The following is a 14,534-nucleotide window of genomic DNA, read 5'->3' as shown; positions in this document are numbered from 1 at the left end:
ACATATTCGTATAGTACATAGGTATATATGCCTATAAATATAGATTGCAAAAGGTATACATTATGTATGTTTTGCATATAGATACACAGTTTATAGGTATGATTTACATATAAATATGCACATATGGACATACACTTTCATATAGATGTTTGTATGGTAACTTGCATATAAAAGAGGGTCTAGAGAAATTAAATAACAGTGCTTATTTCTAATACTTTTTTTTAAAAAATATTAATCTCTTTGCTTGTGTCTTTTCTGATTGCTCTGTGATAAATATATGATGATTTGTAGCTAGTTTTCCTTAATTTAAAAAAGGATTTGGATTTCTTTATTTAGGAAATTTAAAAACATGCACTGACTGAGTTCTTGCTTGCTCAGTACAAACTTATTCAATGCCTGAGAAAAACCTTGGGTCAGACGTAGACCAATGGAACAGAACCGTGAATTCAGAGATCAGTTTACATATTTACAGCCAGTTGATTTTTCAGCAGTTACAAAGGACATGCACTAGGGAAAGGTCACCCTCTTCCATACATAGTGCTGGGAAACCTGGATAACCATTTGCAGAAGAATGAAACTAGACCCCTATCTCTCACCATATATGAAAATCAACTCAAACTGGATTAGACTTAAGCATAAAACTCAAAGCTATAACACCACTGAAAGAAAACAGGGAAAATACTTCAGGACATTGGTCTGGGCAAATATTTTATGGCTAAGACTTCAAAAGCACAGACAACTAAAACAAAAATAGGCAAATGGGATATATTAAACTAAAAAGCTTCCACACAGCAAAGGAAACAAAACAGTAAAGACACAACCTGTAGAAGGGGAGAAAATATTTGCAAACTATTCATCTGACAAGGGAGTAACATCCAAAACATGCAAGGAACTCAACTCAACAACAAACAAATAATCCTGTTAAAAGTGGGCAAAGGATCTAAATAGACATTCCTCAAAAGGAGACATACAAATGGCTAACAAACATATGAAAAAATGCCCAACATCACTAATCAACAGGGAAATGCAAATCAAAACCACAATGCTATATCATTTTACCCCAGATAAAAGGGCTGTTAGGCAAAAAATAACAGATGCTGGAGGATGTGGAGAGACGGGAACTCTTATCCACTGTTGGTGGGAAGGTAAATTAGTACAACTATTATGGAAAACAGTATAAAGTTTTCTCAAAAAACTAAAAATAGAACTACCATATAATTCAGCAGTCCCACTGCCTGGCATGTATCCAAAGGAAAGGAAATCAGTATATCATAGGGATACCTGCAACCACATGTTTATTGCAACACTCTTCACAATAGCCAAGATAAGGAATGAACCTCAATGTCCATCAACAAATGAGTGGATAAAGACAATATATGTATAAACAAAACGGAATACTATTCAGCCTTAAAAAATGAAATCCTGGCATTCACAGCAACATGGATGCGCCTGAAAAACATTACATTAAGTGAAATGTCAGGCGCAAAAGGATAAAGACCACATGTTCTCATTCACATGTGGAGGCTAAAAAAAAAAAAAAAAAAAAAAAAAAAAAAAAAAAAAAAAAGATCCCATGGAAGTAGAGTGTAGAATTGGCGGCATTAGAGATTGGAAAGAGTAGAGGGGAGGGGAGGATTGGGAGAGATTGACTGACAGACACAAAATTACAGAGCTGAGTGGCCTACATTAGTCCTGGGAATTGAACCCACAGCCTCTGTGAGTGACCAGGACAACAGCAGGCTACACAGCCTTGGTCTCAGGGCTCCTAGAAAAAGTGCACAGACTGTCATTTTCTGCCTTGAGGAGGGAAAGCCACAGGATGTTGACCTCCCTGGCTCTCTGTAGGGACTGCTCCAGAAATGTACTTTCCCAGGTGGGATAATCAGGACATCCTCACACAGTGGGCCGAGGCCCTGTATATGATGTAGATATATAGTTGCTGGCAGCCAGTGGGCAGTAGGAATGGCTCCATGAAGGGCACTCCTTAAACACACACACACACACACACACACACACACACACACACACACACACACTTTCTCTCTCTCTCTCTCTCTCTCTGTCTCTCTCTCTCTCTCTCTCTCTCTCTCTGTCTCAGCCCCATGGCTCAGAGCAACCTGGGGCTGCCCTCACTACTAGTAGCTTCACTACTGAGGTTTCAGGGCTACTTACCCTGGGTGCTGCTGTGCCCAAGACCACACCACTGAGCCCGTTTGCCGTCTGATGGCGTCTTCCTTCCCATTCCAGCAAAATCAGATTTACTGTGGGAGCTCCTTTGCAGGTATTAGCCGTAACTGCCACCAGGGGACAGTAGCACAGTGCACTTGCTGTCTATGCAGACTGGGAAGCTACCTGGTGAAAGAGGTTTTTTGGGTCTTTGAAGCAAGGCTTCAGCCCTGAGTGTCCCTGAGGACAGGGCCATTTTACACACTATGACCAATCCAGTGTGACTGGCACTTATGAGCTTTGCACGAGACAACAAAAATATTTGAATCAAAAATAAATAGATAGGGGCTATGCCCTGCCCCGCGCGTGAGCAGCAGCAGTGGCAGAGTCAGCATCCAGAGGTGGCACCCCCAGTCCCAGCCTGTTCTTTACTTTTTGCTGACCGACATAGTCACTATGCAGATGAGAAAGTCTCCGGAGAATACAGAGGGCAAAGATGGATCCACAGTAACTAAACAGGAGCCCAGAAAACTGTCTGCCAGATTGTCAGCAAAACCTGCTCCACCAAAACCTGAACCCAAACCAAGAAAAACATCTGCTAAGAAAGAACCTGGAGCAAAGGTTAGCAGAGGTGTTAAAGCAAAGAATGAAGGAAAGCTGGAAAGGAAAGTACTACACCATCTGGAAATGGTGAAACTAAAGCTGAAGGGGCACAGAAAACTGAATCTGTAGATAACCAGGGAGAACGAATTGTCATGAAACATTGGGTTGATTTTATGTATCTCTTCGGTCAACTTTTAAAAGCTGCTTTTACTTAGTATTTTGTAAATGCTGATTTTTTTTTTTTAGGACTCTGCTAGTTGGCATACAAAATTTCCTGCTGTGCAAACCGGGGTGTTTTAGTTTTACTGTGCGTATTTGAGTTTTTCATGAAGTTTTTCTTGAGCAATATAATCAGTGGTGCTTTTGTACCTAGGTTTTATGTGATTTTAATAAAACATGAATAGTTGTAGCCACCTGCTGACAATTTGTGGTTTAAAAGAAAAGATTTTCTTGTTTGCAAAAACAAAACAAAATAAAATAAAATAAATAGATGCCTTTCCATAGGTATACCTGTCAGCTCCAAAACAAATGTGCAAAGGAAATTTATAAGCACTTAAGTTTAAATGTCTAGATATAAAGCTTTGTAAATCTCATTTATTGTTAAATTTAGTATTGATTAAAAATTCTGGTTAAGCAATTTTAATATTTATATTTTTCTCAAAAATGTGTTCTGTAGTTGCAAAGAAGTCGTAGCTAAAATGAGACAAATGTACAACTTATATCTTAATTTCATAAACGAAACTATAAAAATTTTCTCAAAAAATTTTCAGCAAAGATTATATTTAAGTGGTGTGTGTGTGCATTTTAATGTGTTTGATATGATTGGGAAGGATGAATTCTCTGTCCTTTGAACAAAATAGAGTCTGTCTTAGAAACTATAAAGATATTTAATTCCCATCAAGTCTCTGTATTTTCCACAAATGTTCCCTCTTGTCTCCAAAATAACATGCACATTTTTTGAAAGAAGGCTCTATGTGGAAACTTTAAAAGTCAAGGAAGTCCAGTAAATACCTATAGGGATTACAGGTCCCAGAATATCTGGGACTACAAGTGTGCACCACCATGCCCAGCTAATTTTTGCGTTTTTCTTTTTGTTGAGGTGAGATCTCACTATGTTGCCCAGGTTAGTCTTGAATTCCTGAGCTCAAGTGATCTGCCTGCCTTAGCCTCCCAAAGTGTTGGGATTACAGGCGTGGGCCATCGCACCTGGGCCTATTTCTGTTTTTAAATAATGCATTGAAGTTTTCTTTGTGACCTGATATTGAATATTTCATGTGTAGAAGGTATAGTTTTTTTCTTTTTAGGTTAATACCTTGCTGGACTATATGTCTGTAGAGTTCTTTACATCTTATTGAATGTACTGTTTCTTCTCTACACTTACTGTCTTGAGCTGAGAGAGATGATTCAAGTGCCCTATTATTGCTATGTTATTTTCTCTAATTTTGTCCTTGTATCTCTTGTAGTTTTCTGCTTCATCAGAGTTGGGCCACATTATTGAATGCATATTAAAAACCATTATATCTTCATTGTGAAAATATTGCATTTGGCATTTTAAAGCATCATTCTTAGTCTTATTGAATGGTTTTGATCTAATCTGGGAGCAAGATCATGACGTCTGATTTCTAAATTTTGTTTTAATCTGCACTTTCCTGATGTATATCCACTCAATCACCCCTTTATGGACTGTTTTCCAACTCTCCTTGATTTGGATACCTCTCGTAAGTAGCATAGACTTGTATAGAGCTAATATGAAAACTTGTTCTTCTAACAGTGAGTTTTTGGCTCTGGACATTATTATTACAAATATATTTGATCACACTCTTTTATGTCCTATTTATGAAAACATATATCTTTTACATAAATAACTTCATGCCCTCTGTTGTCTGTGGTATTTGCTTTTTTCTAAAATGTCTTTCGGTGTTGAGGAAGGTTCATATTTGTATTGTTACCTTATAGTGCATCTTTAAGTAACATGTATTCTGTATTCCCCCTTCCCTTTATAAATGGCATATTCACTCCCTATCTAAGTAATAATGAAATTTTCTGGAAATTTTCGCCCTGCTCTCCTTCTTCCTTCCTCAATATCTAATGTGAAGTGACATCCGTTTCCTCCCAGTTTTTCCCTGTAGGCATATGCTTACATAAGACCATCAGAGAGCTGACTCTCTGTATGCCTTCTCTTCCTCCCTTCATTTTTTGTTAGCTGTATTATATTTAAGTTTTCAATGCATACAACATGAAATGCTATTCTGTCACCTTTATCCACATTATGTAGTCTTAGTTCTAGAGGTAAATATATTTAAATGTGCCTCATCACATCAGATTGTATGCCAGACAGTTCTGTGATTCTGGGTTTTTTTTTGTGTGTGTGTGTGCGTGCACTTATTCTCTAGTAGTTCCCCCAGAAAGGGCTTATGGGAGCCATATTCCCTGAGTCTTTCCATTTCTTTGCTGTTTTTCTTTGGACTTTATACGCATAAGCCAGTGTGAATGGATAGAAAATCCATTTTTCCTCAGAAGAACCACCTGGCCTTTCACACATTTACCCTTTACTACTCTGACACCAGCTCTAGGATTTTGTTTCGTGTTTTAGTTTTCTATCACTACTGTAATAGTTTGCCATAAGAGTAATGCCTTAAAATGACAAAAATGTTGGCCGGGCGCAGTGACTCACGCTTTTAATTCCAGCACTTTGGGAGGCTGAGGCGGGTGGATCACAAGGTCAAGAGATCGAGACCATCCTGGTCAACATGGTGAAACCCCGTCTCTACTAAAAATACAAAAAATTAGCTGGGCGTGGTGGCGCGTGCCTGTAATCCCAGCTACTCAGGAGGCTGAGGCAGGAGAATTGCCTGAACCCAGGAGGCGGAGGTTGCGGTGAGCCGAGATCGCGCCCTTGCACTCCAGCCTGGGTAACAAGAGCGAAACTCTGTCGCAAAAAAAAAAAAAAAGACAAAAATGTTATTCTCTTACAGCCTTGAAGGTCATAAATCTCAAATCAAGGTGGCAGAAGGGCTATGTTACTTCTGAAGACTCTAGAGGAAAATTTCTTGCCTTTCCTAGATTCTAGTCTCTGCACATTCTTTGGCTCATAGCACATGGCTACAGCTGCTGGTTTCATCACCACACTATCTTTTACTGACTTTGATCCTCTTGTGTCACTCATATAAGAAACCTTGTGATTACATTGGACTCACCCAGATAATCCAGAATAACCTCCCTCCATCTCAAAATCCCTAACTTAATCACATCTGCAAAGTCCCTTTTCCATGTAAGGTGACGTATTCCCAGGTTTCCGAGATGAGGTCCTGGATGTCTTAGGAGGTCATTATTTAGCTTACATTTTGTTTTTGTTTGGTTGTTGCTTATCCCACATTTTGGTTTTTCCTTGGCGATTTCCCTTACTTCCTGTAAACCACTAACGCAGTGAAAAATATGCTTTACGCAGGATCAAGTTATTTTACCTTCGGAAATCTTTCTGAGTATCTAGTCTTGTGTACCGACAAAAGCACAAGAACCCCCAAGGAATTTCTAAACAATATTCATTGGCTCCAAACCTTAGAACCAACATCTGTAGGGTCAGGTTTATAAATCTTTGAGAACTGTTCTGGTCACTCTTGTAATAAACCAGAATTGATAGTCTCTGCCCCACAACATGGTTTATATCTGGTGGGTAAAACATCACAAGAGGTCCGAGCTGCTACTGATGGGGAGGTACGAAGGGAAGTACAAAATTGTGGCCCCTGGCTCAGTACCTGGTAACACAAGCCTCATTTTTGCCCTGTGCGGCCGCTAGGGGCCTTCTTCCATTTATTGGTAATCTTCAATCAGCTTTCCTGTGTGACCTGACAGGTGAATAGAAGTTTAACACTATAGAATCAGAGATAGTGAAAGACCAAGAATTTTGCCTACATAAATACTAATTGTCCTTTAAGGGCCACCATAAAGGAAACTCCTTTGGTATGAAACCTTTGCTGATCCATCTCTGCTCTTCAAAGGTAGGGACTATGTCCAGTTTACAGCCCTTGGCCTGCCATGTTAATAGAAGGTGATTGAATGAGACGTAGAGGCCAGTTGTTTAAGATTTTATTGATGCATTAGGGTAGGTGGCGCAATAGAGAGATGTCAGAGATAAAAATAGTTCTGAAAACCCCCACAAGATGAGACAGTTCGGTACAAAGGAGTGACTTGCTCCACGTCTTCTGTTCCTGAGAGGGTCTGCACTGCAAAGCAGGTAAGAGAGAGCAGTTTAGGATAGAAAGCTCCTTGCAGAAATGATCTCATTGAGAAAGACCTAACAGAGAAGCTGCATAAGAAAGAGCTGATGTCCAGGGATGCACCCACTAGACTGGCCATGTGGGACAAGCCAACCTGTCTCCAGCTATCTTCTTCCAGTACTAGGCATTGGAGTCAGGGGGAGTCATGGCTGGTTGCTTCTCAAGTAGGAATACAGCTCCCTAGCGGTGATGCCTTGCTTCTCTTCTGGCTGGGCTGCATCCCGGCCCTGTGCTGAGGAAGCACTTGTATGCAGGCTGCCATGGTCCAGCCTGAGCATCGCTCTCTCCCTTGAGGGGTCATCAACCCATTCCTCAACAACCACTGCGGGCCGTCTGTCTCCCCGCCCTTCTGTCGCACCAGGGCTGCTCGGGTCCTGCCTTCCTGATGCAGTGCTTGCCCCAGTCTGGGCCTGTCCTCCCAGTGCTGTCTCTCCTGCCTCAGGCTTCCTCACTGGTGTCCATCTTTGGCCACTGCCGGACGCCGTCTGGGTCTGTCCCTGTTCTCTAGTTCCTCCGTGACTTACAGTTTGGCTTCTGTCCTGCTCCACAGTCTGGGTGTGTGACCCTGCCTGTGTCTGAGCGTGTCCTCCTGTCACAGCCTGGCTACTCTGGCTCCTGCCTTGACCGTGGGTCTCAGTCCCTCTGTTCTGGCCACTGGTGGACTCCTGTGTCTGGGTGCTGGTGCCTCCTGTCTGGTGGCTGCTGTCCTGCTCCACGGTCTGAGTAGGTGTCTGGGTGTGTGACCCTGCCTGTGTCTGAGCGTGTCCTCCTGTCACAGCCTGGCTGCTCTGGCTCCTGCCTTGACCGTGGGTCTCAGTCCCTCTGTTCTGGCCACTGGTGGACTCCCGTGTCTGGGTGCTGGTGCCTCCTGTCTGGTGGCTGCTGTCCTGGTCCAAAGTCTGGGTGGTACCTGCCTGGGTCTGAGTTCCAGATCCAGTCACAGCCTCACCTGTCTGGCGGGCTCTGTCTCGTTCCCTGGTCTGTGGCTGTCTCTCTGGCCTCATCTCCCTTGTCTGAAGACTCTGGCCTTCTCCAGCTGCCCGGGTCTGCTCTGTGTGCCCCCGGAGCTGTGTCTGTGGGCTTGTTCTCTCCTGGCTCTGGGACTCAACTTGCCTGTCATGGCTGCTGACCCACACAGAGCCGGTGGCCTGAGCCTGGGTCTGAGCCCCAGGCCTGTTCTGCCCTCTGGAAGCCTGCTCGCTCTGTCCCTGGCTGCTCCCCTCAGAAGGCCGCCCTTTCCCCGCCCTTCCCACTTCAGTGCCACTTCTCTGTCCTTCCCCCAGCTCCCGCGAGGCCCCAGGGCGGAGGCTGACAGACTCTTGAGAGCCGCAGGCTCCCTCAGGACTCTCGCTCAGTGTCTTGAAACAGGCCTGGGCCACTTTAAACACCAAGACCAGGAATTCCTTGAACTCCACAGTCCCTGTGTGGTCTTCATCCAGCAGACGCAGGACCTCATCCACAGTGGCCGGATCGTGGGGTTTCTGAGGAGAAGATGAGATGGAATCAGCATCCCTCCCCTGAGGAGGACGTGGGCAGGCCCCGTCCACTCTGCGGCCAGCTTCCCCTGCCTCGGAACCCACAGTCCACACACGTACGACTAGAGCAGCAGCAAGACTTAATTGCCCCTTTTTTTTTAGTCATGTCTCTCTCCCTTAAGTGTAGGGAGTATTTTTTGTTTTGTAGTCTCTGTTTGGCACAATTTCTGGCCTGCAGGAAAATTAGATAAAGATTTATCGAAGAGTGAATGGATTCTTGAATTCACAGTGCAACCGTCTGGGCTTTCAGGTTGCTGGTCTGGACTGCCCGTGGCACCTTTCTCCTGGCACTGAGGCCTTAGTCTCTTCAGTAGGCTCAGCACAAAGAGCAGCAGGGTGGGAACACAGCCCCATGGGAATTCTGTGCGCTCCTCTTTGAGGCCCAGATGTTTTCCCATGATAAAGAGGGAGGGGTGCAGTGGGCCTGCAGAGCTGCCCTGAGCATGGACGCAGCATCCTTCTGTGCCCACATATCCTTGACCCCAAGGCCATCATCATCCCGGTTGCTTTAGGCGCAAACCAAAGACAGAAAAGGGCATGAAGGCCTTGGTTCTGGTTTGCCAGGTGGGGTGGGGTGGGGTGGGGTCCCAAAGTCTTTCCCTAGTTATTAACAACCTGCTCTTCAAAATTTCATTTCTGATGTGATCAGTCCGCTAATATTTTTGAGTAACGTCTTTGTGTAAGCCCAGAGCTAGGTTTCTAATGAATGCCTGCGAATGGATGATTCCATTTCAGATAGACGTGAGAAATGTTCACTGTATCAAGTTTGAGAGGCAGAAGAACGCAGCAATTATTTTCATTGTGAAACATTCCAAGGCTCTGCTCCTCCCTGAGTTGTCCGTTTAGAGCTCTTTTACCTCATCTTTAAGTTAGAATTGATTAAAACCAAGGTACTTTCTCTAAAGAGCCAGGACTCGCCAACTCCTGTGACCATCCCTGGTTCTTTCACCTTCTCTTTTCCTGTCTGCACAGCTGCCATCTGTCCTGGCAGGCCTGGGTTTAGCTGCTGCCTCTGCAGACTCCCCAGGCAAGGCCTCTGCAGGCAAACAAGGTCTCAGTCTCCTGCTACGTCCCTCTCCGCTCAGCTCAGCACACCATACCACAATCACATCGGCAAACTCCTGCTCCAAGAGACTTTTCAGCTCCCCTCGGGTGAGGGCCATGCAGTCACCCTCCGTCCTTGCGTAGCGCCTGAAGGCCTCGATGATGCCGTTAATGTCTCTCAGTAACTGAGGCATCTTTGCAGTCAACCTGGAAAACATGAAAAGTCTCCTCGGAGGCTCCACACTCACCCACAGCTGTTTCCTCTAGAGCTCGTCTGCTGCTAGGTCTTCCTTTGCGTGTTCAGCTCTGCTTTTGCGTTTCCTTTGTCCTTTCCTATGCAATGCATCGTATGTGTGGGAAAAAGGAGCACACAGGATGGAGGCAGTTTCCTGAGTCGGCTCCACTACCTGCCTATGGTGTGAGCTGGGACAAGCTGCTTTGCCTCTCCATGCCTCAGCTTACTCATTGTGAATGAAGGTGATACTAGTACTCGACAGGATTATTGTGACTATTTAAAGACACAATTCATAAAAAGCAGTTGGCAGATGCCTGGCTTATACTAAGTGCTCCCTATTAAACATAATTATTATGCCATTAAACACACATACACACCTATATAATCACTCTGCTGCTCACAAGGCACTTTCCTGTGCATCCTCTCTTGTCATCCTTATTTTTCCACGTTTTCTTGTAGGTGAGGAAACAGACTCAGAGAAGTTAGGCCCACAATTTTTAAGGAAACAAGACATCTAGAATCCATCTCTCCTGAACCCAAATGCCATAGGCTTTCTAGAATGTTTCCTGTGGACAGGATTTATTTGCTTATCACAAGGGTGTTAGGGTCCCACTGGGAACACTAAGAGGAAGTAAACACACGTGTGAGTCAACCCTTGTTTTGAGTGGGAGCCAAGCAGGAATTCCAGGGACCCAGCCCTCCTTTCTTGCTTTTTTTGGGAAGCTGTTTAGGAAGAAGCTGGGCTACCACCTGCTGAGAATGCTCAGGAAGGGGCCACCTGCTTTGGGTGGGAGAGCTTCTAGTTCTGAGGGCTCAGGTTTCTCTGCATGTCACCTCTCTCTGCAGTGCTGGGACCTATCAGAGAAGTCAGCTTGCCCAAATGGCATATGGCTCCATCAGGCCCAGATTTCTGGTGACCTATGAGTTGGGTCCTAATCAAAGGGAAAGCTTTTCTTTTTCATTAGCTAGGAATCTGGAGGTAGGCTGAGGTGAGGCCTGGGTTTGACTGTATGAGCGAGAGGCACAGAGACTTGAAGATTCATTAAGCAGAAGCCTTGGAGATACCCAAAGGAAGAGATGACATCAAAGATGACAAGCCTCAAATGCAAGGGGAGACAGAGGCTGCAGCATCTGGAAACCAGGGTGAGGATGGGACGAGGTAGACATAGGAGAAGACAGAAGAAAGGAAGGAAAAACGTGAGTGCTGGAAAAAGCAGGTCCGTGTGGCCCTGAGGACTTAGTAGGTTATAGCAAAAGGCGGGCTGTTCAGGGGAAACCCTTTCTAGGTACTGGTAACCAACAATTTCAGGCAAACTTTTCATCAAGGTAAAAAATAGAATATTTTTCCTCAACATTGATGAAAAATATTTTTCTTTTTTTGCAAACCGTGTAGTCAACTTTAACCATTGACCTTTAGACAATAAAAATAATAAGATGAACTTTTAGTTACATTTTAGATTCCTTAGAATAAATCTACAAACATTTTGCCTAAATATCACCCTGGGGTAGGAGAGGGGAATCAAGTAAGCCCCTTCATGACACAGTTTGATCTCATTGTCTAGGTTGGCATAAATAAACTGATTCTCTTCCCACATACTCTCAGCACTGCAAAGAAGCTCCCAGAGCCTTAGAAACAGGAAACCTTTGCTGATCCAGGAAGGCACATGGGTGGCCCCGTAGCAGCTGCCCACACAGTTTCCAGAGAGAGGAGCTGCTGCCAGGCCAGACTCAGGCCGGAGAAGAAAGCCTGATTGCTCCAGGAGAGCGTGTTTCCCAATGGTAGCGTTGCTCGCCCAGTGCCCACAGCTAGCTCTGAAGGACGCACAGCCCATACCTGACAGTCCCGGGTTTATGAGCTCAGATCACCAAGACACTGAGGATGAAAAAGAGGTTTCTTCTGAGGGGACTTACCTAAGGCCCAGGCGGGATGAGACAAGTGGCTGTTAAGTGGTGTGAGGAGTACCAGGTCAGTGTGATGAGAACCTTTTACAGGGGTTTTAACCAAGGCTCATGTTTTAGACAGGATACCCTGCCCTATGGGAAGGCTTGATTCATCCAAGATTTAGCCCAGCCCAGCCCCGCCTCCTCTTGTCTGTTTCACCTGCTGATGTGTGGCTGCTTTGGTCTAATTAGCAGGCCCCTCCTACCACATTTGGCGCCTTCTGCAGCTGAGTCCTCTGGGCAGAAAAGCATCTCTCCATTGTGATGGGTTCAGCAGTGTTTGGCACAGGCTGGGGTCCTGGTGAACATTCTTTGTCTCCATGAGCCTGCAAAGTCATGGGACTGTCTCCGTTTTTAATACAAACAGATATATATCTGAATTATATATATTCAAGAATATATCTATTGAGGTTAACTTTTACTAAGTAGCCAGTCTGGGAGGTCACACATGTTTTCGTGGTGATGTTATTACTTAGAACATTTTTTGAATTCTTGTTTTGCAAGCGCCTTTCACACCTAGTGTATGAGACACACGAAAGCCAGTTTTATCTCTTTAAAGTTGGGTCTCACTTTTAATTAAAACAAAAAAAGTTAATGCCTTCCTTGCCCCATGCTAGGGAAGCCTGTGAAGAGAGGCTTCTCATGCTTGTACACCTGATAACAAAACCATCACAAAAGACTGCAAAACCCACAACCTTGCACAAAGGTCACAACGACCTTACACAATAAACGCTTCTGTGAGGCCAGCTGCCCAGCAACTGCCTCTCCAACCTTATGCTAGCATCACCATTGCTATTGATCTTTGTAGCCAAGAATACGCATTTTAATACAATTATGGAGTTTTCATCATTTTTCCTGTAAGAACTTTCATTTTCCTTTACCTAGTTTTGCTAGTTTTCCTTTACCTCCCTGAATATGCATGTAGTTTGCTATGGCACATGTATTCCCATTGCGATGCCCTTTTCTCAAATAAATATCTCTTTTTCTTTTTTAAGAGATCCTCTCTATGGTTATTATTTAGGTTGACATTAGTGACTTGTTCGCTAGTTTTATTTTACTTTATTTTATTTGCTAATGCTGAGTGCCTACTATGTACAGACACTGTGCTAAAAACTGCACATATAATTTTATTTAACCCTCACAACAACCATATGGTAGCAAAGATAATATCCCAATTTCATAGATGAAGAAATTATCATGAACTAACTTAACTTCCCAAAGACAGAAGATAAATGGCAAAGATAGGATTTGAACCCAAACCTGTTCAACTTCAGAGCCAAGTATCTTAATCCTTCTGCTTTGCCTCTTGGCTGAAGTTTCTTATTTTAAGTCTGGGAAATACCCTTTGACTTAACCCAGCTCAGCATGGTGTGTTCCAGCTTAACCACTATGGGAACTAGCTGTGGAACCACAGACAGTAACAAATAGGGCAAGTTCCCAAATCCAGAGGCCCCGTGAGATGCTGGGGACAAAGCCAAAGGAAAGAATCTCTCTTCATACTGACCCTTCCTTCCCTCTTCCCCCTTGTTCAGTGGCAAAATCCAGAATGTCTGGCAAAAGCATCTGTAAGTTCATGGAGGGGGTGCTTTTCTTTGGGTTCCCTCTAGTCCTACATCATGGTCATCATCTCCTGATTGCCCCAAACAGGGATGTACTTCACACACACACACACACACACACACACACACACACACACGGAGGAGACCGGGGCAGACTGCTCTTCAGGCTAAACATCGTCTGTCTAATGAAGCGTCTCTTCCACTGCAGCTTCACCAGTGTCTGCCGTCAGGTCCTCATTGGCTGGCAGATGAAGGGGACAGAGAGATACTCTGGTAAGCTACCTGGATATCTGGATCCTCTTGGGTCAGGTGGCAGATAAGTGTCAACCCTGACATGGCTGCCTTTCAAATTTCTGCCATTATAAAGGCAGCCAAAAAAGCCCAACCTTTAAAGAATGCTGCTCACCAGACATCTTCACCTTCACGCAGGAGCACGCAACAGTCATAAGGTACAGGGAATGGCTGCAGGATGGCCACTCACATCTCTCTCAAAAAGTGGCAGATGAGCAAATTCCATAATCTTGGGCTTGACCTTCAGAAAAGAACAAAACCAAATCTGAAAGCCAGAAAGCTATTTCCTAGAGTTGCTTGGGTTATGAGAGAATTTGCTGGTCCCTGTTGCCCATGTATCCTTACTGAAAGACAGGGTAATGGGGGAATGGTTCTTAGAGGGAAAAAGAACAGTGAGAATTTCTGGACCTTCTTATTTTCTCTCTGCTTAATTTGGAGTCTCTTTTCTCAAACCCACCCTACATAGTCCCTGATCGGAAGATCCTGGAAGCCCAGATGCTGAAGTTCTGCCCTGGAAGTGCCAGGGAGGATTAGGCAGACACTGTAGACGGGCCTGTTGACACAGTTTCCAGTGACTTAGTGAGTAGCTCTCAGGCCATCTGGGCCTAATCCCTGAACGGACAGGTTGTGTTGGCCCTGCAGTTTCTCTGAGTTCTGATGTAGGCAGCAGGCGCATGGCTAAAGCGATTGTTAGTGTCCTTGGTTTGGCCAGAAGAGCTGGAATCTGCCACTTAGTAAGGACTCCGAATAGCCTAGATCTAGGTGTCCGATCCATAGGCAGAGCTCCCAGAACATGCAAACTGGAAGCCTCCGAGCGCCTTTTTTTTTTTTTTCCCAGAGGGAAAATAACAAAAGTCATGGCAGGACCAGTTCGCTCCTTTTC

General features: G+C 44.4%; 2 protein-coding genes and 1 pseudogene across 3 annotated transcripts in view; 1 reads left to right on the top strand and 2 right to left on the bottom strand.

The window, feature by feature from the left end:
• FLG2 (filaggrin 2) overlaps positions 1-2,402 on the bottom strand; it is a 38,462-nt gene extending 36,060 nt beyond the window's left edge. The window contains exon 1 of the mRNA XM_074389845.1: positions 2,173-2,402. The gene's annotated coding sequence lies outside the window, so the exon portion shown is untranslated. The remainder of the gene's footprint in view (positions 1-2,172) is intronic.
• Positions 2,403-2,545: 143 nt separating this feature from the next.
• Positions 2,546-3,412, top strand: LOC120360181 (high mobility group nucleosome-binding domain-containing protein 3 pseudogene; annotated as a pseudogene).
• Positions 3,413-6,839: 3,427 nt separating this feature from the next.
• CRNN (cornulin) lies at positions 6,840-11,880 on the bottom strand. 2 transcript variants are annotated; one of them, XM_039459997.2, is made up of 3 exons: positions 11,772-11,880; positions 9,682-9,832; positions 6,840-8,527 (listed from the first exon to the last, which is right to left on the bottom strand). In XM_039459997.2, the coding sequence occupies exons 2-3, from the start codon at positions 9,817-9,819 to the stop codon at positions 7,190-7,192; spliced, it is 1,476 nt and encodes a 491-aa protein (XP_039315931.1). In that variant the 5' UTR covers positions 9,820-9,832; positions 11,772-11,880; the 3' UTR covers positions 6,840-7,189. The 2 variants fall into 2 exon arrangements, with proteins under 2 accessions (XP_039315931.1, XP_074245777.1); XM_074389676.1 differs by lacking the exon at positions 11,772-11,880 and having other exon boundaries at positions 6,845-8,527; positions 9,682-9,871.
• Between the last annotated feature and the right edge of the window lie 2,654 nt (positions 11,881-14,534).

The sequence above is a fragment of the Saimiri boliviensis genome, chromosome 19 (assembly GCF_048565385.1).
Source record: "Saimiri boliviensis isolate mSaiBol1 chromosome 19, mSaiBol1.pri, whole genome shotgun sequence".
NCBI lineage: Eukaryota > Metazoa > Chordata > Mammalia > Primates > Cebidae > Saimiri > Saimiri boliviensis.
This window is presented reverse-complemented; position numbering and strand designations above follow the sequence as displayed.

Excerpts from the sequence above, each read along its gene's own strand:
- CRNN (XM_074389676.1), bottom strand. The coding sequence starts at position 9,843 with ATGTTTTCCAGGTTGACTGCAAAGATGCCTCAGTTACTGAGAGACATT. Across the intron at positions 8,528-9,681 it reads AGTTTGCCGATGTGATTGTG|AAACCCCACGATCCGGCCAC; the intron begins GTATGGTGTGCT and ends TCTTCTCCTCAG.